The sequence below is a fragment of the Lactuca virosa genome, chromosome 5, assembly GCF_052849685.1.
Source record: "Lactuca virosa cultivar CGN04683 chromosome 5, Lactuca_virosa_CGN04683_v6, whole genome shotgun sequence".
Lineage (NCBI taxonomy): Eukaryota > Viridiplantae > Streptophyta > Magnoliopsida > Asterales > Asteraceae > Lactuca > Lactuca virosa.
The window spans coordinates 439,588,042-439,610,394 of record NC_136430.1 but is presented as its reverse complement, the minus strand read 5'-3'; the positions used below and the strand labels follow the sequence as shown (position 1 = coordinate 439,610,394).

Genomic DNA, 22,353 nt, shown 5'->3' with positions numbered 1-22,353 from the left:
TCTTAGGCTAACATGCCTAAATTGTGATTGATTAATTGGGTTGTTATGGAAAAAGTCTTAATTTTTTTATAGTTTGATTGTCTGCAACATTAACAAATTAACAATTTGACAGTAACATTATATTAAATCTTCAACAACAACAATTTTAGCAGATCAATAGTAGGTCAAGATTATAACCCATGCATCTTTTTTTCAGAAAAGAAAATCCATAATAACTTCTTTAAAACAATATTAATCTACCACAAAAAGAGACATGAAAAGAAAATGTTCACTTTTGTTGTTGGAAATTAAAATAATTTACGTTTATTGCTATAAAGTTTATTATCGTTTTAAAAAACTTTAGTTTATATAATTTAATTCGTTACATGTTAGGGTCTAAGGGCCTTTTTTTCCGCTCGTCCTGGACATTTAAATCCTCAGGGCCGATATGTCATTTTTTGGTATTTTTGATTAAATGTTTTTTCCATTTGTCATTTTCTTATTTTTTTTATCTTTTCTTATTTTTTTTTATCTTTTCTTAATTAACACATCATATTTACACCTCAATTAATAGTTGTCTTAACTGAAAATAACCAATAAATTACAATATTAATACTCATAATCTCATATATTATTTAATATGTTTCCTTTTAAATTCAAATTTTAAATTTTAAATTTCAAATTTAAATAAATTTTTGTTTAAACTTTCATATTTAATTTTTTGTTTTATCAAAACTCGTATAACATACGGGTCTCACACCTAGTAATAGTAATAAAAAGAATGGAGTAGTTCAGAAAAATCGTTTGATACTTTGATCCAAATGTATTAACAAATCATCGCCGACGACGTAAATCTTTTCTTTATCGTCATCTTGACATTCTTTTAGATCTGTCCCTCTAAAAGAAAGAAAGTTCAAGTGTGTATATTATATATACATCCTAATGCCTCTTCAATTCATTGTTTTTTAAATGATCTATTTTATTTTGCCTTTTATCACTTAATTTTCTCATATAAGGTAAATAGGTAAGACTAGGGGAACTGGTAACACTCATAACACTTTGCTATATCAATTTTTTGAGTGTCACGTCTTTTTTTTTGTCTTAAGCTCGAGGGAGTAGTGCTACAGAAACCACACTTCCTTCACTGTCACGTAAGCAACACGTCAACTTTTACCACAAAAGTGTGGTTCTTTGCTACACCCAAGGAGTTGCGTCACACTTGTTTTTTTAACAATTTAATTTAAATAAAAACTTGAATTTTCATAAAAAAAACATAACATTTCAATATCAGTCTCCTTTGTTGTGTCATACTTCGCAAATTGAGTACCAATAGACTAAATAACAGAATTATTAATCCAAGTAATGATCTTGGAGTTATCAGTCTCCCATGAATCCAGTAAGGTTGCATAATTATTAGCATTCTCGTCTGTTGGTTTCTTTTTGTCACCTGTAATAATCCCCCACATAGTCTTGCCTCGCAAAAAAAAATTCATAACATAACTCCAATAGGCATAGTTTTTGCTATCGAGTTGAATACTAATGGACTGAAGAGAATCATCTCTTGGGGCCATATTTCAATATCAGTCAAACAGTAAATACGAGTAGCAGCAGAAATAATCAAGATCTCAAAATCAACAAAACCAACAGACAAAACGAAATCCTCAAAACTGACGAAACGAACAAATCAAATCAAACTGAATACATAAACGAGCAAGAAACCATACCCAAAATTGGGATGAACAGTAACATGAATAGTAACGTGACGCAGTGCGATGAACAGTGTCATGACCAGTAATGATGAACATTGTTGTGAACAGTAACAATGAACAATAACTCGCCCCCAAAACAAAAGTACAGATGATCAACCGAGCTCTGATACCATATAAATGAAAGTACAAACTAACAAAATATAGAACGGCTAGGGTTTCATATTATTCTATAAACGAGAATGTATAGTTTTTGTATTTGTAACAACTGAAAATTGAAATTATAAATCTTAATTACAATGTTTGTTCTATTTCTTTGTCATCTCATTCCATTATACCAAAAACACCGCTAACATCCTATTGTACTGTTTAACAAGTATTTGTTTTTAGCGTTAAACATGCCAACTGAAAAATGGAAACCTCTCTCAGGAGATGCACCAAATTATTCAAGAGAATCTATAGGCAGAGAAACCCAGTTCCACATTTTATTTTTAAATGATATCCATGTTTTTCACATCTTTTGCTCATGTATCAACATTATGAACTTTTATTTTAGAATGCAATCTATTTGCCATATAACCACCATTTATTGACACAGTCCAATTAAAAACTATAACCCTACTCATCACTAGTTTCTCTTAATTTCCAATAATTTAGCTTTCAAAATATCCTTCTCGTCACTCATTTTCTTCACGTTCATCATATGCCAATCTTTAATTTTAGACTTTAGGAACTTTAATTTTTTCTTAAAAGAAATAAAATGGTTAGCTCATGTGTTGTATTCAAGGTTCTAAATAACGTGAGGCGTGGCTTGGCGGCAAGGTAAAAGTTAAGTCATGACAAGTTTTGGCGAGTCATGACGTTTTTCAAGGCGTGACTATTTTATATATATTAAAAGAGATAAATCATATAATTATTGATTTTTATCAAGTATATCAAGTTTTTAGAAGTGTTATATTAGTATTTAATATAAAAAGTTAACAAAAACTCAATTATTTTAGGCCAGATAAAATAAATCAAAAAAAAAACAAAAAAACTCGCGCCTTGAAAAAAACTCGCGCCATATCGCGATAAGGCGCGTCTTGACATGTTATTTGGACGTCACGCTTAACAAACCCGCCTTGGACGTTTTCATAACGGCTACACCACACCTCGCGCCATGGCACGCCTTGAGGCGCGCCATGACGCGTTTTTTAGAACCATGGTTGTATTCATATTCGATCCAAGAGGTTCTCACCATGGTCAAGCCAAGAATCAAACATCTTGAAGGGTCACAGTCCATAATCAAAACACTCATGTTTCATTAATATTGGACGATGATATGAATTGAACGATCCACTGCACTGACCAATAAATCCTGAAAACCCTCCAAGGCTCCAACACTTGGATACCAAAAATCGATCTAGTTTACTCATTTTCTCACCATTTCTATTGCTTCCAGTGAAATTAAAACCGCTAATGTGAGCATCAATCAACTGCATCTCTATAATGAAATTATTAAAGTGGTCTGTCGTGAGTTGACAAAACATCGAGGCTTTTATTTTATTGCAAACTCCCAACACCTGCTCGGATACCAAAAGTCGATCTAATTAGGACCTTAAATAAAGTTTTTGAAAAAGATTTCTTATGTTGGAAGTCGTGTTACGGTTTTAGATTTGTTGATATGGCATGACATCAAAAAAAACTTATTGAAAAGGTACCATATTTTGAAATTAAAAATCTTATTGAAAAGGTATCATATGTTGAAATTTTAAATGTGATGTCATTGTTGATTAATAAATAAATGAAAATTATGGATTCGGCTTTTGCAAAATATACTTAAATATATTTTTTTTAAATGTGATGTCATTGTTGATTAATAAATAAAAAGAGAATTATGGATTCGGCTCTTGCAACATATACTTAATATTTTTATGGGTTTAGTTCTTGACGTACATACCATACTGTTGATGCTTTAAATGTGGTGTCGTTGATTTACGGATATTAATTTTATGGATTCAATTCTTGCAACATATACGTCAATATTTTTATGAGTTCAATTCTTGCCGTACATAGAAAGTCCTTTTTTTAATTTTAATTGATGTCTTTGTGTCTACACAAGTATAAAGGCTTGATACTGAAATTCGTATAAGCGTTTTAAAACTCAATAAAAAAATAATGGAGTAATTCAGAAAACTCGTTTGATCCAAATTATATATTAACAAATCGCCGACAACGTAATTTTTTTTATCCTCATCTTGAATTTTTTTAGATCTACTCCTCAATAAGAAAGAAAGTTCGTGTGTATATGCATCATAATGGCTCTTCGATTCATTGGTTTTTTAAACGATGTATTTTATTTTACCCAATAAAAATAAAAAATAACTAAAAACCACACGTGAGAACTCTTCATGTATGTCGATGGTCATCTTGCTGTCAAAATTAGGTGTTATTACGTATACTGAAAACAACTCTTAAGAACTCTTCATGTGTATCAATAGTCATCTCGCTGTCTCCCGCGTAAAGTTTAATGCCATAAATTAGATTGGATGCAACTTTATCAAAAATTAAATAAAAAATAGTTGTTAATGATTGGAACAAAATTAACCACTTGTTAATAAGTCATATTTTTGCATATAAAGGCTTAAAGCAACACACCTCCCTTCCATATATAATCATTGCTAGCAGGGGCGGAGCCAGAATTTATGAATAAGGGGCCGAGAGTCTTACATCATAATAACATATTAAAATATAATATTATACCTGAATAAAGTCATAGGGTCTAAAATTTTAAAATAGAAATCAACAAGGAAAAACTCATCTATATAAAATCTACATCGATCATTATATTAATCGATCTTCAAAATTTAATCGACTATAAACATTGATTCATATTATCCAACATCATCTTTTCAATTCGTTTGAAAAGATGATGTTGGATAATATGATTTTTTACTAATGATTTACTATATGATTATAAAAAAATCAAACTTCCAATCGTAATAATATAATTAATTATAAATTAAGAAATTATTAAAAATAAAATAACAATTAAAAATAACATTATTAATGTAGACTTGAAATGGAAACTGTAGCGAAGATGCTATCGTTGATTTCTAATTGAATAGGATCATGTATTTATGGGAATTTATGGGAGTGGGGTAATAAATAAGTAAAAGTTAAATCATTAGTAAAACTTTTAAGTCATATAAGAGAATTATAGGATGCACATTGAATATAAATAAAAATACAGGGGGTTATAATGTCTATACATACATTCCATGTGGGCTTGGTAACTATATTATTAATATATACAAAGTTTACACCATTTAGTTAAAATCGTTGAGGGGGGCCAAGCATCCGACAGCCCCCTACTAACTCCGCCATTGATTGATTCATTGCTCTCCCACCTCTAAATATATACGTATAAAAGATTATTTCCTTTTAATAGAATCTGTTCATTACTATATATATATATATATATATATATATATATATATATATATAGAGAGGTAGGTTCAAATGTTTCTCACATCTATTGTGTGCTAAAATGCACCAATAGGATTTTAGTATTAATTATATGTATATTAAATGTTATCCATACTTATAACTCATTTTTATGGAAACCAATTAAATTCGTCATTAATGTCAACAATAATATTCTTTCAGAATGAATTCATAACTAGAAGAATAAAAGTGTATTCCAGAAGAATGAGAGTGTATTCTAGTCCTGAAACAAAATACGAACTCATATATAAAAACCTAGATGCGAATTCATTCTGAAAGAATGTTATTGCTGACATTAATGACAGATTTAATTAGTTTCCATAAAAAGAGAATTATAATTATGGATATCATTTAATATACATATAATTATGGAAATCATTTAATATCTATATTTATTTAATTAAATAATTATTTAATTTACTAAATTCCTATTGGTGCATTCTAGCACCCAATAAATGTAAGAAACAAAATAAACTAACTAACTATATATATATATATATATATATATATATATATATATATATATATATATATATGAGATAATGACTTAAAAATGTAATATATTTTTCGATTTGTATACATTTAGTCACTGAGTTTTTTTTCCGTCCACATTTACCCCTTCAACTTGTTAAACTGTAGACATTTAGTCCTTATGACCGGCTACTCCAGGTTAGCCGGTAAAAATGACTTAATAGGGTAATATATTTTTCACTTTGTACACATTTAGTCCTTAATATTTTTGTACACATTTAGTCCTTAATAATTTTTTTTTTTGCAAAATAAGTCATTTTTATTTTTGTATTTATTCAGTACTTATGAATGATTTTTTAGGTTTTTCTCACGACATCTTATGTGGGATAGCCATATGGTGGTGGGATAGGTTGAGGTGGTCTTGCTATATGCTGTAGGCCAAGATACTTGGTGCGGGCCGACTATAAGCTATAGGCACGGAGACTCGAGAAGAGCGGTTGGGTTAAGACGACATGCCAACAAACCCTGGGTATTCCAGTCTGATGACTGATTGGACCTGTTGCATGTTGGCGTTCCAGTCCGATGACTGGTTGGGCCAAGGTATTCCAATTTGATGAGTGTGGGTCCGTTATGCATGATAATACGTTTGCTGTATCGAGTATTTTGGGGGAAACTCACTAAACTTTGTGTTTACCCAGTTGTTTATGTTTTCAGGTTCTATCGTCGGTCGTGGGAAGGAGAATGCATGAGTGTACACACTCATCAACAATATTGAAGATTCCACGTTACTTATATTACTCTGATTTTCGATAAGTGTATTTTGGAATAAACGTTTTTTTCTTAATAATGGATTTATAATTAGGGAGTTTTGCCTTATTTAAAAATGATTTTTTTTTTTTTGTGAAAATGAGACATTACACATAAACATCAACAGCCCCACACACTTTATCAATGATTGTCCCACGTAAGATGTCGTGAGAAAAACTCAAAGAAAACATTCATAAGTATTGAATGTGTACAAAAACAAAAATTACTTATTTTGAAACAAAAAATATTAAGGACTAAATATGTACAAAAATATTAAGGACTAAAAGTGTACAAAATGAGAAATATATTACCCTATTAAGTCATTTTCCCGGCTAACCTGGAGTAACCGGTCATAAGGACTGAATGTGTACAGTTTAACAAGTTGAAGGAAGGGGTAATGTGGACGAAAAAAAAAATTCAGTGATCAAATGTGTACAAATCGAATAATATATTACGCTTTTAAGTCATTATCCCTATATATATATATATATATATATATATATATATATATATATATATATATATATATATATATATATATATATATATATCATTTCAATAGAAAACAAGATTATTACCATACTAACAGATTATAAAATTAAATTCAAAACATTAAAAATTTGTAAAAAAAGAAATAAAAGTTGTAAAAAATGTTTAATAAAAAACAAATCAAACATAATAGTGTATTTTGAATAGACACATACCGTACAGTTCACTGTACATAATTTACTTTACCGCCAGTGGTTTAGATTTTAGTTTAATAGTTTAATAATCTCATCAGCCAATTATATTTAACTAATTATGTTGATTTCCGTGGGGACCACCAAGATCATTCATCAATAAGCTTCGGAACCCATCAAAGTTTATTAAAAAAAAAAATTGAAACACTATATATACCAACTACCAGAAACAAATGATAGATGTGATGTGATATAACTCAAGACGTGTTTAAAACAGGAGCAGGAGCCATGACATTTTCTGTGTTTGCCAACTCCACCACCATGACCAGGTGTTGCCGCCCACACCGCAGGCTGAGGAGGAGGAAGAGCACCACAATCCGCTTGGGAAATAAGCTGAGGAAGCTCCGGTCAAGATCACGGGTTGTGGCATGGCCATTTCTGATCTTGAAGAAGTTCATCATGAAGATGGTGTCAGAAGGAAGGTTCATGGAAGCCTATTATTCCACATTACCAATTCTTCAGCCCCAATTGTTTCCTCTCTGTTAACTTTTCTCAAATTCTTCGTGTTTCTTAGTAGTCTTTTTTTCTCCACTTAATTAACTTGAATGTAGATACTCTATTTTTGTGCATAGAAACTATTGCCTTGTTTTTAAATCTTACAAGACAAGACAAAATAAATTGTACTGAGTTTGTTGTGTATCGAGAGACTGAAACCGATGTCGACAGAACAAAAATGGCAAAAGACATAAATACCGTCGTTTTCAAAACCAAAAGTAGCCAGAGAAAGTTTGTTTCAGTCCAGTCCAGTCTTGTCCAGTGTAACAAAAGCAGACATACCACCAATAAAAGTTAAGAATTCCTACAACATAAGGATTACAACAACTATCAAGTATCGAGTCCATTTATACATGAAAAACTAATTTTTACCAAAGTAGGAGAAAAGTGTTTTCTGATTATCAGATGAGGTCTTCAAGTTGGCCTTCTTTTTAGCCGGGCTTGTTAACTTTTTGTCAGCTTCATCAACAGTTGGTTTTACTTTTACTTTTATATCAGATGAAGACACATCATCATACTCACGTTTCAGATATAAAGTCTCAGATTTTGTTTCAGGTTCCTGTTTTGGACTTCTTGGTTTTTCTGTTTTGTCAACCTCTTTAGGCTCTGATTGATTTTCAATTTTAGTCCCCATCTTTGCAAAGAACATTGAGATTGGTTTTGTTTCCTTCACTAGAATCTACAGTTTGTAATTACAATTTACAATAATAATAATAATAATAAAAGTTTAGCCAATTTTGAATGTGTATAAAGAGCATACCTCCTTTATACATTCTGGTCCATCAAAAGAAGGCTTGCCCATTGCTGGTGTCACAGGGTACCAAACCTGAATTCTCAAAAATATTAAATATAAAGAACTACAATTTTTATTTATTTTAATCAAAATATGTAACAAGATCTGTATTATTAATAGTATTACCAAGTCTGGTTCTTCATAGGGTTTGAGTAATGAATCAAACTTGGAAGATGAAGATCCATCTAGCCACTCATTAGTTGACTCCTGGTTCCCTAAAATAACAGGCATCCTGTCTACAATTGGTAAGAATATTTTGATGTTAGATTTTTAAACTATACGTAATTTAAAAATTCCCATAAAAAGAGAATATGGCATGACATGTACTGGGACAGGTGTCAGTAGGTGGAAAAAGGAAGACCAAATCCCAGAAAAGAAAGTTAGAATATTAGAGAGAAAAAAAAAGTATATAGTATTACATTACACTATTACTAACCATGGAGGCAACCAAAGGCTGATGAAGAACTTGTTGTCAAAATAGTAAAGGTGTATTGAATCTCCCCTGAACCACAAAATAAAAGCATTAAGAATTTTGTAATAGTCATGTAAACCTTATTTATTTTCTGGAATTAATGAAGAAAAAACATATACTATTTTTTTAAAGAAAGGTAAACCTTCAGAGTTTTTCCAAGAATCATAAAGAGCAGCAAAGACAAGGGGGCGATCATCCTTCAGATGAATATAGTATGGCTGTTTTTTCCCACCATCTTTCTTCCACTCAAAAAATCTGAAAAAATGGTAAATGAGAATATGAGAAAAACATTTCTACAAAACATAAAAATACAGCTTTTTACAAAGAGTTACAACTTACCCTTCCACCACAACCAGACACCTATTTCCAGGAAGAAGACGACGAAATGAAGCCTTTTCACCTATTGACTCTGAACGAGCATTGAACTGGCAAACACAAGATCAATTAGTCTATATGAAAACTGTTTACAACAGCAAATACGATTTATATTTGAAGAATGCTACTTGGCTCTAACATTTTCATCTCAAGAAAGTAAAAAGCAAAGGGAAAGAATCATAGATTCCAGTTCCAACTTTAACTGTAAACTTGTGACATTACCATCCTGTAATAGTCTGGTTTTTCTGTGTTTTTAGTGAAGCTTGGAATGAGTCCCCATTTCATGCACTGCACAACAGCTCCTTCACTGTTTGCTCCTGTGTCTCTTCGAATAACAGGCAAGTTTGATCCAGGGGAAACATTATATGCTGGACGATACCTGAAATTTCAATTCAAACAAATCAATTTACAAGGGATCGTTGCATATAACAACTAAAGTGTGTAGCAACATGAATATATCGAGATCAATTTCAAGTTTCACAGCATTCATACAGCTTTAAGGATAAATCTCTCACTAATTTGAAACTTTAATCGGAATATGATAGTAGAAGAGATGGAGAAACGATATCAAGCAATATGAATCGACAACAATCCTTCAACTGGTTCAAATTCCGCTAGTAACAAAGAGAGATCAAATAACAGCCAGATATACAAATTAAAATACACGAGTTCGATAGCGTAACAAATGACAACACCAGAAAACAAACAAAAAAAAAATACTCCGATGGTGAAGTGGAAAGTGCGATAGATCAATTCGGAAACATAAACAAGGAGTAAACACATAAGTTGGAGGTTGATGAGTTGTGTGGGAGGAGATGGACTTACCGGTCTGTATCGACGAAACGAACGCGGCGGTTACCGAGGTTGCAAGAGCGAGGGATATCATCTGGACGGATAGAACAGCGACAACGGCCACACATGATTCAACTTCGTCGTCCTCCGGTTTGATTCACAGTTTGGGGGAAATACGGTCAGTGGAAGAAAGGCGGGAATGTAAGTAGGGTTCGGTTTCCTCTTTTCTCTTCGCTCATTTCAAGACTTGCACACGGTTCCGATTTTTAAATGAAAAAAAAATTGTGTTCTTTAAATTTAAATATTTTAGGTTGTGGAGAGTGGTCACACTTAGGGATGAGATTTAGAACCGCAAAACCGGACCGGAACCGGAACCGAAATATACAGAACCGGTTCCGGTTCCGTGTTTAAAAATTGGCTTTATCCGGGCTTCGGGTAATCCGGGTTTGGGTACATCGAGTCCGGATAAACCGGGTCTAAAAACCAGAACCGGTGTTAGGAATAGGAACCACTTTTAGGGCCGGAACCGGTTTTTGTGAAACGTTTAAAAGATTCATATCTCATTCGTTTCAACTCCAATTGACATGCGGTTTTTTCAACATGTAGTTTAAAGTTTGTACATGATTTTTGACTATAAATTTGTCATTTTTAGTTTTATATTCATTGACTTACAGTCCCCCAAAGTCGAGATATCAAAGCTGAAAGTTTTTAGTTTTTCAGCTTTTTTGTATTTTGTGAAAGTTTTAAAACATGCATATCTAATCCGTTTAAAGTCATATTTACTTGTGGTTTTTTCCAACTTGTAGTTTACAGTTTGTACATGAGTTTAGACTATAATTTTGTCATTTTTGGTTTAATATTCAATGATTTACAGCCCCCAAAGTCGGGATATCAAAACTGAAAATTTTCAACTTTTCAGCTATTTGTTTTTTACTTTGTATTATGTGAAAATGTTAACAAATGCATATCTCATTTGTTTAAAGTCGGATTGACATGCGGTTTTTTCCAGAGTGTAGTTTAGAGTTTGTACATGATTTTAGACTATAATTTTGTCGATTTTGGTTTCATATTCAATGAGTTACAGTCCCCCAAAGTCGGGATATCAATATGGAAATTTTAAAAGTTCAACCCACTAAGTAGTAAGTAATTACAAAAAAATTCTAGTTTTTCCAGTTCTAAGCCCACTTTATCCGGTTCCAACATACCCACTTTGATGTTTCCGGGTTTTCCGATTCTAGACCCACTTTACCCGGTACCGTACCCAGAACCGAACCAGAACCGGTTCCTATATACCAGTCCGGTTTCCGGTTCTACAAAATCTCGTTAGCCGGTTCCGAGTTTTCCGGGTCCGGGTCCATCCGGTCCGGGTTTGGACCCACATTCATCCATAGTCACACAGTCAAATCATCAGCCAATTCAGCATGTATTTTACCATTCCACAACCAACCCACTAGGTTGTGGAAATGATATTCATCGGTGGGTTGGTAGTGAAGGGACAAAAAGGATGAGGGAGAGAATGAGAGAAAATGTGAGGAAAAAAGAGAGAACCAATCAAAATGGTCGTCTTGCTATGTCTTGACAACCACTACAAGCCACTCCACAGCCAAACCGCCGGTCCACCGGGCGGTGTTCACTAGTGAGTTAGTGTGCCACATGTGGAGTTAGTGTGTCATATGTGTGCTACATAGGAAACTCATGTGTGGGTTAATGTCCACTCTGGATAACCTTAAGGAAAACAAAAAGAAAAGGCATTGCTTTCGAGTTTTATTTAAGATGAGTTTTTGATGAAAATATGATTATTGAACAAATTATTTAATTTGAAAAATATTTATCAAATTAATGTTTATTTTTTCATTTTTCATATATTTTTTTGGCTTTTCTTAATGTTTTTTTTTATTTTTTTATTTTTTCTATTTACTTTTTATTCTATTTCATTTTTTATATCCTTTTTTTTTAAATATCAGTCTTTTATTTTTTTATTTACTCACTTTTAATATATGTTTAACATAAATATTATGTCGTTATTAATACAAATTATACAAATCATTTTAAACATCAAAATTTAGATCTTAAATAAAACTATCATTATACACACAATGTTTTTTAAGGTGCAAAAACTCCAATATTACACATACAATTTTTTTAAAGTAAAAAAACTCAAACATTGTTTGTTAAAAAAAACATCACAATCAGTGGCGGAGCCATAGTCAAAGTAAAAGGGCAGCAAAAAAAATCGTGTAATACACAATAAAAAAAAAAACGGCAATTTCATTAGACGTAAAGTTCAACTTTCATAAAAAAGTTATTTTTTTAAAGTTCACATCTTCGCTCTTTCATTTTCCAAAAGTAGCCATGTGGCATCATGCTGCTTCAGGCAGTTCAGTGTTCGGACAGTTTCAGCGTTTGGGCAGCAATAGTTTTTGTGGTTTGGGTTGCAAGTACGGACAGAATAACAGATTGTTTGGGTTATTCTAAGTCACTCACAGTAGGATTAAATAATCTCAGAGTAGTCGATTTGATCCTGTTGAGCAGCTCTCGTCTGAGTCTAATCGTTGCAGGGATGGATCTTCTACTCGAAGGATTATTTGAGCTTTCTGTCAAGAATAAGTGCTCTATTGTTGACTATGGTCAATGGTTTTGTTTCTAATGGTAGCGTCGGGATAATCAAGGCAGAAAGTGTGCAATGGTCGGTCACTCGAGGAAGATTAAGCTTGGTAAAGCTCAGCATGGGTGGTCTGTCAGGGAGTCAGACCATCTCGAGAATTCAGATTTCAGGTTGAGCAAATGAGATTGTTGCAAGGAATTCGTTAATCTGCGGATTTTAGGGCGTTGCGAAGATTGGTCACGGCTACCCTGGAAAGGCTAGGGTGTGCCCAGGATGGTGACCATGTTACTGGAGTGGTTTGGTGTGTAAGGAATGATTTCGAGGACGAAATCTAATTTAAGTGAGGGAGAGTTGTAACACCCCGTTTAGTAAATAAATAAATAGATAAAATTAATAAATAAATAACAAGCCCTAAGATCACGAGATGTATTTTATATTTTATTTTATTTAGCCCTAAATCCTTCGTAACTTATCAGGGTTGGCGTTAGGGAGCTAAAAGTTATAACTTCAGGAAGTCGGAGTCCATTTTGTAACATTTGGACCATAATTGCAAAATAATTTACAAGAGGAGGGGTTGTTGGTAAATAATGGGCTTAATTCGAAAAGAAAGAGGGATTGAGGGACTAGATGCGTTAATATGGAAAATGTTTGAATGGGTGGAGGCGGGGCTAATACCCGTCACCCCCTCACCCGTGTTCCTCACTCACCAGCATCATATCTAAAAACCCTAACCCTAATTGACTCCAGCCGCCACCCTTATACCCCCTCGTCTCTAGCCGCCGCTCCCTCCACCGTCGATATCGTAAACCATCGAGAGTCCAGCATCGTCGCCGCGGTCCGCTGCCAACGACGCTGTGAAGCGCTGATTGACGACGAGCTGAGGGTTGCTGGAAGATGGAAGCTCGTGGCCATCGTTCCTCCCTCCAGTAATGGCGCCCCCACCCTCTCCGTTTCCTCTTCTGTGGTGTTGTCTCGCGCCGCCGCCGCTCCGATCGGTGGCCCAGTTATTCCGGCTAGCGTATACCACCGAAAGTGAATGGCTGCGTGGTGTATGCTCCGTGTATGTGTAGCGTCTGCAACTATCTCTTTCTTTCTCTCTCTCTCTCTCTCTCTCTCTCTCTCTTCTTTCTGAAGGTTGCAGCTTTCCGACCACCACCATCGCCGCCATGTGGCTGCCATCGCAAGCCACCGCCTGTCGCCACAAGATTGCCGATGGGGTGCATTTTTCGTGTTCAACTCGGGTTGTGTGTGTGTTATGTGTTGCTGCTATAAGACGAGAGGTGTGTGATTGGGTTTATTTGGTCGGAAAGGCCACCACCACCACTGTGAGGTGGTGGCTCCTACCATCTACCACCGCCGGCCACCACTAGGGTGGTTGTGTGTGCGCGTTTAGCTTAGTGTGTGTTATTTGAGATTTTCATTGTAAAATGTAATTAGTGGTTATAATAATGAAAATAAACTCATAACCACCACCATGTGGTGGTGGTTGCCGCCACCAACCGTCGTGTTGGGTGGCGGTGTGCTTTTGCTTGCGTGTAGTTGCTTTTTGGATGTTTGGACAAAAATGGACTAGAAACCCTAACCACCACCGTGAGGTGGTGGCCGCAGCCGTTAGCCGCCGTTGACCACCACTACCCGAGGTGGTGGTGGGTGGTCCCCGACTAGCGAAACCCTAACGGGCCTAATAAAACCCTAATGGATCTAAGGACTTAGCTTTTAGGCCTATTGGATTGGGATTGGGTTGGAAACCCTAATTAGGGTTTAGAAAACCCTAATTTTGGAATTATAGGCTTGGACTTATGGGGACCTGCATTTTGGGCCACTGGAATGGAATTGTGAATTACACCCAATGACACCATATGATTTATCTAGTAGAGTGATTGACTTAATGGATGTCTACAATGGATAAAATGAAACTTTATCAATGAAATTTAATGGGGAGGTCATTAAATTCAATGTTTTTGAAGAGAAGAGGTACCCAAGTGATGTTCACTCCTTAAATTTTGTGGATATTGTTCAGCCTTTGACTAAAGAATGCTTTGAGTTGACTAACCATGATTTTTTAGAGTTGGCTTTAAGTAGGAACTTTGATAAAAATTTGGTCAAGGAGATTCCAGAAAAGTTCAAGTTGGATAATGAGATGCTGGGAAATGTGGAGTTTATAGATGAAAAGAAGAACATGGGGTTCCATGAAAAGGGTATTCTCCGAAAGGCAAAGTTTCAAGAGTTGGAGGAATTCCAAAATAAAACCTTCGAGAGCGCACACATCTATAAAGACAATACCAAAGCATTCCATGATAAGTACCTCTCCCGTAAGACCTTTGAGATTGGTCAAAAGGTATTGATCTATGACTCTCGTCTTAAATGGTTTTTCGGTAAGTTACGGTCCCGATGGGTTGGACCGTTCATTGTTACTAATGTATTTGAGCATGGTGTAGTTGAGATCAAAAGTAACAAAACTGATAAAATATTGAAAGTTAATGGTCACAGATTGAAGGTCTTTTATGAAGGTTTCCAAAAGAAGGATATGGAGGTTGATAACTTGGAACGCCCGGACTACATTGAGTAAACCGAAAGGGCAAAGTCGAGCCAAAGACTTGAAACAAGGGCGGCTAACCGAGAGGCAACTCGGGAGTATTTATTTCCATTTTCTTTATTTAACGTTAATTCATCCATGTTGCAATGTTTTTGAGTCTTTTCAAAAGTTCCGTACAAAACAATTTTATTATTTAAGGGTCAAAAAAAAAATTGGGTTTGAAAAAAAAACCAAAATAAAATAAAATAAAAATATTATTAAGTTAATCTGTGACCTTTGGGACTCGAATCAGTAAACCCCGAGGGGTGTTCTACACCTAATTGCCTAAAGCTGAATTGTTTGATACTGATTGGGTTGAAAGTTCGCTACACGGGTTCCATAGAAAGTCATTTACTTAATAATAACAAAAAAAATATAGATATGTTTAGATATTCAAATAAAGCTAATATGTGGCCTTTGAGGTTCGGGCAAGTAAACCCTAGGGATCTCTTTAAATCTAGCACACCAAGGTCATCTGGTCTGGATGTGTTGGTTGGAATCCCGCTACATGGATTTCAAAGAAAGCCATGAGTTTTATTTGTAGGAAAATATAATTAGATAGTTTGTATATATTTTTGTTTATAGTTTAATTGAATAATATGTTTAGGAAAAATGTTTGGCTGCCAAAAGATTCCTTTGGACTTGGACTTAAACTTATGACATTGAGACTAACTGTAAACTACTTAGACTGGTGTAAGTGGTTTGAAACATGTAACCAATCTGGGTAAATATTAGGGAATTTTTAGAAAATATTTTTTAGAAAAAGATTGTTGTTAGTCAACAAATAGTTGGAGCCGGTCATTGTCATGCTTTGTAAAATGAAAATGATTGAGCATATTTTGCATCACATGTTTTCACGAGAGTAAGACCATAATTTGTTCCATGTGCTAACCCAATACCTGCAAAAGTGAACAAGTGTTGTAACTTTTGATTTTGTTGAGTTGTGTTAGGGAATGGTTAAAAATCTTGTTTTAACTGTTATATATGTCTTTGTGGGGTTAATGCCAAGTTATCTCAAGGCACGACAGGTACACCTTCGACTGTATGACACAATCAGGTTAATTGGATTGAATCTGTTCGTTTTGTTTTGTTTATTGCATTAATATTTGAAATATATATATATATATATATATATATATATATATATATATATATATATATATATATTTGAAGCTTTGTTAATCTTTTTGTACATATGTTATTTTCATTAGTTTTTCTTTTATTGCATGCATTCACTCTCAATTCCATTTAGTCTTTTTCGTTCCTTCCATTCTTTTCATCTTAGTTTATTTTTAGTCGCCTATCGTCTTCTCTAGGGTGATTATTAATTTTGTTCTTTCTTGAGGACAAGAAAGGTCTAAGCTTGAGGAGGTTTGATAGGTGCATTTTATGCACCTATTTTGCATGTTTATTTCCGTCCTTTCATAGCATTCTACTTCATAATTCTTGCATTTAGTTGATTATTTGGGCAACTACATATTTCATTAAGAATGTCTGGTACTCCACCATTTCTGATTTAATTTGCAGGCATTATGGTGCATGGAGCTTGGAGCTTGAGCATGGAGCTTGGAGCTTTGGATCTTGAAGAGAATAGGGACCGGCCATGCCATGGAAGAAAACATGAAGACATAACCCGAGTCATTGTTGCATTGTCATCATATCGAAGGACTACATTTGAAATGCGGTTCTTGTCAGATCGACACGGGTCGTGTTTGTCCTTTCTCATCTTGTATTTGAGCAACATGACTCGTGGTGAAGTTAGACTGGAGATGGGGCCAACACTGAAGACTTATTGGATTTTTAGCAAAAAGCATGGGTCATGCCAACAACACATGGGCAAAAGGCATGCCCATGCTAAAAACGCATGGCCTTATCGCAAGCACGTGAACATTAATAAAACAAGTGAAGATGTCGCCATTTACACAGAGAACGGTTTCTGGAGCAGTTTTGGGCGATCTTGGGTGACATTGGGAGAATACTTGGAGCTTTTGAGAAGGCCTAATCATTGCAAACACTTTTGATTTCACTTTTTGTAAGCATTAAACATTCCAGTTCCATCTTTACTCTTATTTGATTTGTTCTTAGCCATGTGTGGCTAAGAAACCCTAGTTTCTAGTTCTTGTTCAAAACATGTTGATTGCTTGACTTGAAGCATATGATTTGATGTTTGATTTGTGATTCTATTCTAATGATTATGTTTTTGTTTAAACTAGAATCCTTGAATTTGATCTGTGTTTGATTGGCCACATTCATGAATTGAATTTTTGTGCAGTTAATTAACTTTTAGGGCACCTAATCGTTCTATAAAGTTAATGATTCGTAACAAACAATAAGTTTTCTTATTGTAAAACATATATCACATGTTTTCACACTTCCGAGCGTATGAGAAGAAATGAACATTGTTGGGAAGTTTGTACAAAGCTTAATGTAGTTTTCAATACAATCTAAGAGCGTGTTTAGGTTGAATTAGTAAAGCTAGGTCTAGTCAAAGAGCGTGTTTTGGTTAGATAATTTGGCAAGCGAGAGGTATTAGAGCGTGTTAATATCTTTCAGTACCAACTTAGAATAGCAATCACAAATTACATCAAGTCATAATCAGGTTAAATGACAACATTGAGAACTAGAACTGGAAGCACTTTTACAACTTGTTTACAAATCTATTTCATTTTCTGCATGTTTCAAAGTTGATTGTTATTTTCATTATTTGACTTTTGCAAACAAATCCCCTTTGTGACCAAAGTACCTTGGCAAAGAGGTATAGACTTTTGACCCGTGTCTCTGTGGTTCGACCCTGCTTGCCTTGTACTACTTTTTAGTGCATTAAAGCAGATTATTTGGGGTCTATTGTACCCCTTTATTTGTTGGGTTTGACACCCCTAACAAAATGGTGTCGTTTTCAGGGACACGGTGGTACTAATTGTGTATGCCAAAATCTTTTCGTACAGGTGCACCATTGCCAATTGACACAGAGATAGAGAAGACTGCAAAGAGGTTACGGAAGCAAGCCAAGCTTCGTAAGAGGTAACCACGTTCCGGGAATTCTTCATCATCTAAACCTCCGGTCATCAACATTTGGGAGGACATACCCCTCTCAAGTGTATCAGAATCTGAAACAGAAAACCCTTCATCATCATCTCAACCATCCTCACCCAGAAGTACCACTCCACCCTCTTCACCTACTCATAATATCCCAAACACTACACCCACAGAAACTTCAACCACTACTCATACCATGGGAGATAACCATGGAGGGAATCCACTTCCAAACCCACCAACCGAACAAACCCTTCGCCAATGGGCAAGGCAAGAGGTTACTCAACAACCTCTTTGCATCACCTATCCGGCAGCCGCAAATCTTGAACTAAAATCCGGACTAATTCACCTACTCCCAACCTTTAGGGGTTTTGAAAATGAAGATCCTCACAAGTTCCTCATTGAGTTTCATGTTGTGTGTGTTGGCATGAAACCACACAATGTCACAGAGGACCAAATCAAGCCTAGGGCATTCCCCTTCGCAGTGCAAGATGCAGCAAAAGATTGGCTTTATGACCTCCAACCGGGGACAGTCACCACATGGGTAGATCTTTCACGATTATTTTTGGACAAGTACTTTACCGAGATGAAAGCTTCAGCCTTGAGAAGGGAGATCATTGGAATCAAGCAAAACAAGAATGAAGCATTGCACACATATTGGGAAAGATTCAAGAAGTTGTGCACTCGATGTCCGAAGCACGGTATATCCGAGTATAACCTTCTTCAATACTTCTGTGAAGGCATGTTACCATGGGAGAGATGACTCATCAATCCTTCAAGTGGAGGGTCAATTGTTGACAAAACTCCAACAGAAATTTGGGTATTAATCAAAAACATGGCTAAAGATTCCAAGCATACTTCTCATGAAGATAATTGGTACACGGATTCACCTCGAGGTGTGAAGGAGGTGCACACTCCTCAAATAGAAGCTCAACTATCTGAGCTAATAAAGGTGGTAATGATGCTTGCTAAAGACAAAGGTGTGGAATCCACACCTCGTCCTTGTGGTATTTGCACTCAAGTGGGACACCCGACCGATATGTGTCCTCAATTGTAAGAAGAAGAATATGAAGAAGCAAATGCAATGGGAGGCTACTCTGGGAATTGTCAAAGAGCTTATGATCAGCCCCGAGACAATCAAGGGTGGAACCATAATCAAGGCATGGGTTATCAACCAAGACAACCACCTCCATACCAACAAAGACCATCATTTCAACCTCAGAATTTCCAGCCAAGTCAGCCACAACATCCACCTCAACAAGTGGGTTCGTCAAGTATGTCCTTAGAGGACATAGTGAAGAGTTTGGCTATAAGCACCCAAACCTTTCAAAAAGAGACAAAAGCAAGCATCAAGAACCTAGAGCAACAAATTTCACAACTTGCTACTTCGGTTAGTAGGTTGGAATCTCAAGGAAAGTTTGTTGGGTTTTGAGCATTCTAACACCCCTATGGTGTACATTCAACCCTATGTGCTTTGGATCTATGTTTTCTCTATTATACATGCATACATTCAAAATTCCAAAGCATCATCCTAACTAGCATACAATGGAGTATCTATATACTATAAAAGTTTAGTTAGATGACATACCTTTTGATGGAGCTTGAAGTCTTGAACGTTCAAGAGCTTAGTGCCCCAAGTGTTGCACCTCAAATGGAATCACACAACACCACCAACAATTGGAATAACTTGAGAAGAGGTTACTTGGTTCACTCTATGAAATCGACTTTTCCCTCTTTTGTGTCTCCACTAGTCCCTTTTCATGAACCATGGGGTCCTTTATATAGTGTGGCTCATTGGTTACACCATGTAAACCCTAATGTGCATGACTTTCCATTTCCTTCATGATCCATGGGTTTTAACCTCCATGGAGTATCCATGGGTTACCTCATGGGTTAAGCACAACATGAAGGACTATGGATCACAAGCCCACATATATAAGAATGAATGATTTACATAATCAATCCCCATATATTTAATTAGTCTCTTTTGATCACAAAATTAATTCTTGATCAATACTAATTAAATAATATGATTTCATATTAATATTTTAGAACTTATAATATATTAATATAAATCATAAATAACCTTTTCTCATATGTTTATCCAACTGTTCCGATGCCATGCAACCCAAATGGACCATGCTACTCTCGGGTCGAGTACATACCAATAATAGTTATGGGCTTAGACATCTAATCCAACAGTCTCCCACTTGGATAAGTCTAAAAATATTATTCAAGTATGACTCCAAGATCCCGACTAGCAATCATAGATCTTAAAGCCGTTGTCGAACTCTGACTTAGTCAAATGACGTGTCCATTAGATAAGGGATCATATATTCCTCCATTCTAGATATCATATGGACTGAGACATGGATTATAATCATTCTCTCTGTCCATCTGTTGTTTCCTGATTTCCGATTTATGACGACCGACTAATTGAACAACTTAAATCAGTCCAGGCTTGGCCAAGCACTTAGGGGTGTCATCACTAAATCATCGAGGGGCCCACATATATCGCTTTTATCCATATGGGGTAAAAGGAATGGATAAACTTTGACCCAAATGCTCGCTTGTACTTACACATCAAATTACACACAACGATATGTTTTATAACAACCAAGTCACTGGTGTGTTTACATATGTCAATGTGCAACTGACTTCCAACTACAACTCACATGTCTCCATTTGAAGAATATAAGATATTATCGTCTCACAATCACTCGTGATAAAATCCATAAAGTGATTCAGATGAGCGTGGGTTGAATCCAATACTCGAATCTTATTCTAGGAGCACTCACGAACATTGTAGCCACTTTGTCCTAGACAAACTACAAACCCATTCATGACAGTCTTTCCTCAATACCTACTTCCAAATTATGATCGACTGTGGATGGTTTGAATAACCTGGTTATTCGTGAAGTCAAAACATGCAAAGTGAAACACAAGAATAATACTAATCCTATATGGCCCAAAAACTTTTGAGTCCCATATTGATTACTCATTATTCATTGTATAACGTTTCGAATAATCAACTTAATACTTGAATTAAAACCATTGTCATGCCATGCTCCAAGCATGCACACTATGTGTGTCTAAACAATAGTTGTGCCATGATCCAAGCATGCACACTATGTTTGTCTATGGTCTTTACTTTGTGAAATAGATCAATTGAAAAACATTTCAATGATGCTCATTTCACAATTCCAAATCCGTACTGCAAGTGTAAGAATTCCAAATTCTTGTCACTGCTAGGAAGTGTTAGATTCTAAACTATCATGCAATGATTCTTTTTGTAATGTCTAGGTACCAAAAGTCACAGAGACTTGACCAATTACAAAATATTCCTTTGGAGATTGTTACAAGACAATTCCATGGAAATGAAGTCTCGAATTCAAAGTACATTCCTTTGAACATCCTTCTTCCATAAAAGTTTCTAACTTTCTCATCTGTTATTCAACCCACCAATATGGAAACATTCCATATTTTCCATACGACAATTCATTATTAATAGACTCTTGTCTATTCATAATAATGTCAATATGGTCATTCCATTACCATACTTCCAACTGTCCTTAAGAGACAATCTTTGGCGAACCTTAGATTGTCCTTAACAGTTGCTCAACCACTTTAGTCATAACCGGTTCTAGTCCTTTTCCCCTCTTAATGCCCTAGGCATTTGGAAAAATTTAGAACATGAGAATATTATATTATTTGCCATGTTCTCAAAATTTTGATTATGAAAAGGGATGTCGTAATCATAATCAAATTTTGAGAACGCAATTAACACATCCATATATCGAATTTCCTTATGTTGAACCATTCCAACATAACATTCATATATATATTTGACTAAATGTGATTAAAATCTCAATCTAAGCTTTTAGAATTGAAATGAAGTATGAATTCCTCTCCCTTAATTATAGCAAAACAACTTTTCAAACCCTACAACTTGTGATTTGAAACTTTGTTTTCTATAATTAACATTGCTAACTTGCAACACTTTCCATAATAATTATGCTCTCAC

At 35.0% G+C, this 22,353-nt stretch overlaps 2 protein-coding genes across 2 annotated transcripts; one reads left to right on the top strand and one right to left on the bottom strand.

Annotated features, from left to right (window-relative positions):
* Positions 1-7,938: 7,938 nt before the first annotated feature.
* Positions 7,939-10,365, bottom strand: LOC145113939 (embryonic stem cell-specific 5-hydroxymethylcytosine-binding protein). The gene is made up of 8 exons (XM_079049975.1): positions 10,150-10,365; positions 9,547-9,703; positions 9,289-9,374; positions 9,092-9,204; positions 8,914-8,979; positions 8,604-8,713; positions 8,445-8,510; positions 7,939-8,363 (listed from the first exon to the last, which is right to left on the bottom strand). Exons 1-8 carry the CDS (start codon positions 10,242-10,244, stop codon positions 8,046-8,048), a joined length of 1,011 nt encoding a protein of 336 aa, XP_078906101.1. The 5' UTR covers positions 10,245-10,365; the 3' UTR covers positions 7,939-8,045.
* An 8,163-nt stretch (positions 10,366-18,528) lies between these two features.
* Positions 18,529-19,092, top strand: LOC145114224 (uncharacterized). Its single transcript, XM_079050228.1, has one exon. It carries the CDS (start codon positions 18,529-18,531, stop codon positions 19,090-19,092), a length of 564 nt encoding a protein of 187 aa, XP_078906354.1.
* Positions 19,093-22,353: the final 3,261 nt, after the last annotated feature.

What these genes read in the sequence shown, in the direction of transcription:
- LOC145113939 (XM_079049975.1), bottom strand. Translation starts at nt 10,244, where the DNA reads ATGTGTGGCCGTTGTCGCTGTTCTATCCGTCCAGATGATATCCCTCGC. An exon ending in CGTTTCGTCGATACAGACCG is followed by an intron (nt 9,704 to 10,149) that starts GTAAGTCCATCT and finishes TTGAAATTTCAG; the next exon opens with GTATCGTCCAGCATATAATG. An exon ending in TTCTTGGAAAAACTCTGAAG is followed by an intron (nt 8,980 to 9,091) that starts GTTTACCTTTCT and finishes TTTGTGGTTCAG; the next exon opens with GGGAGATTCAATACACCTTT.
- LOC145114224 (XM_079050228.1), top strand. Translation starts at nt 18,529, where the DNA reads ATGGGAGATAACCATGGAGGGAATCCACTTCCAAACCCACCAACCGAA.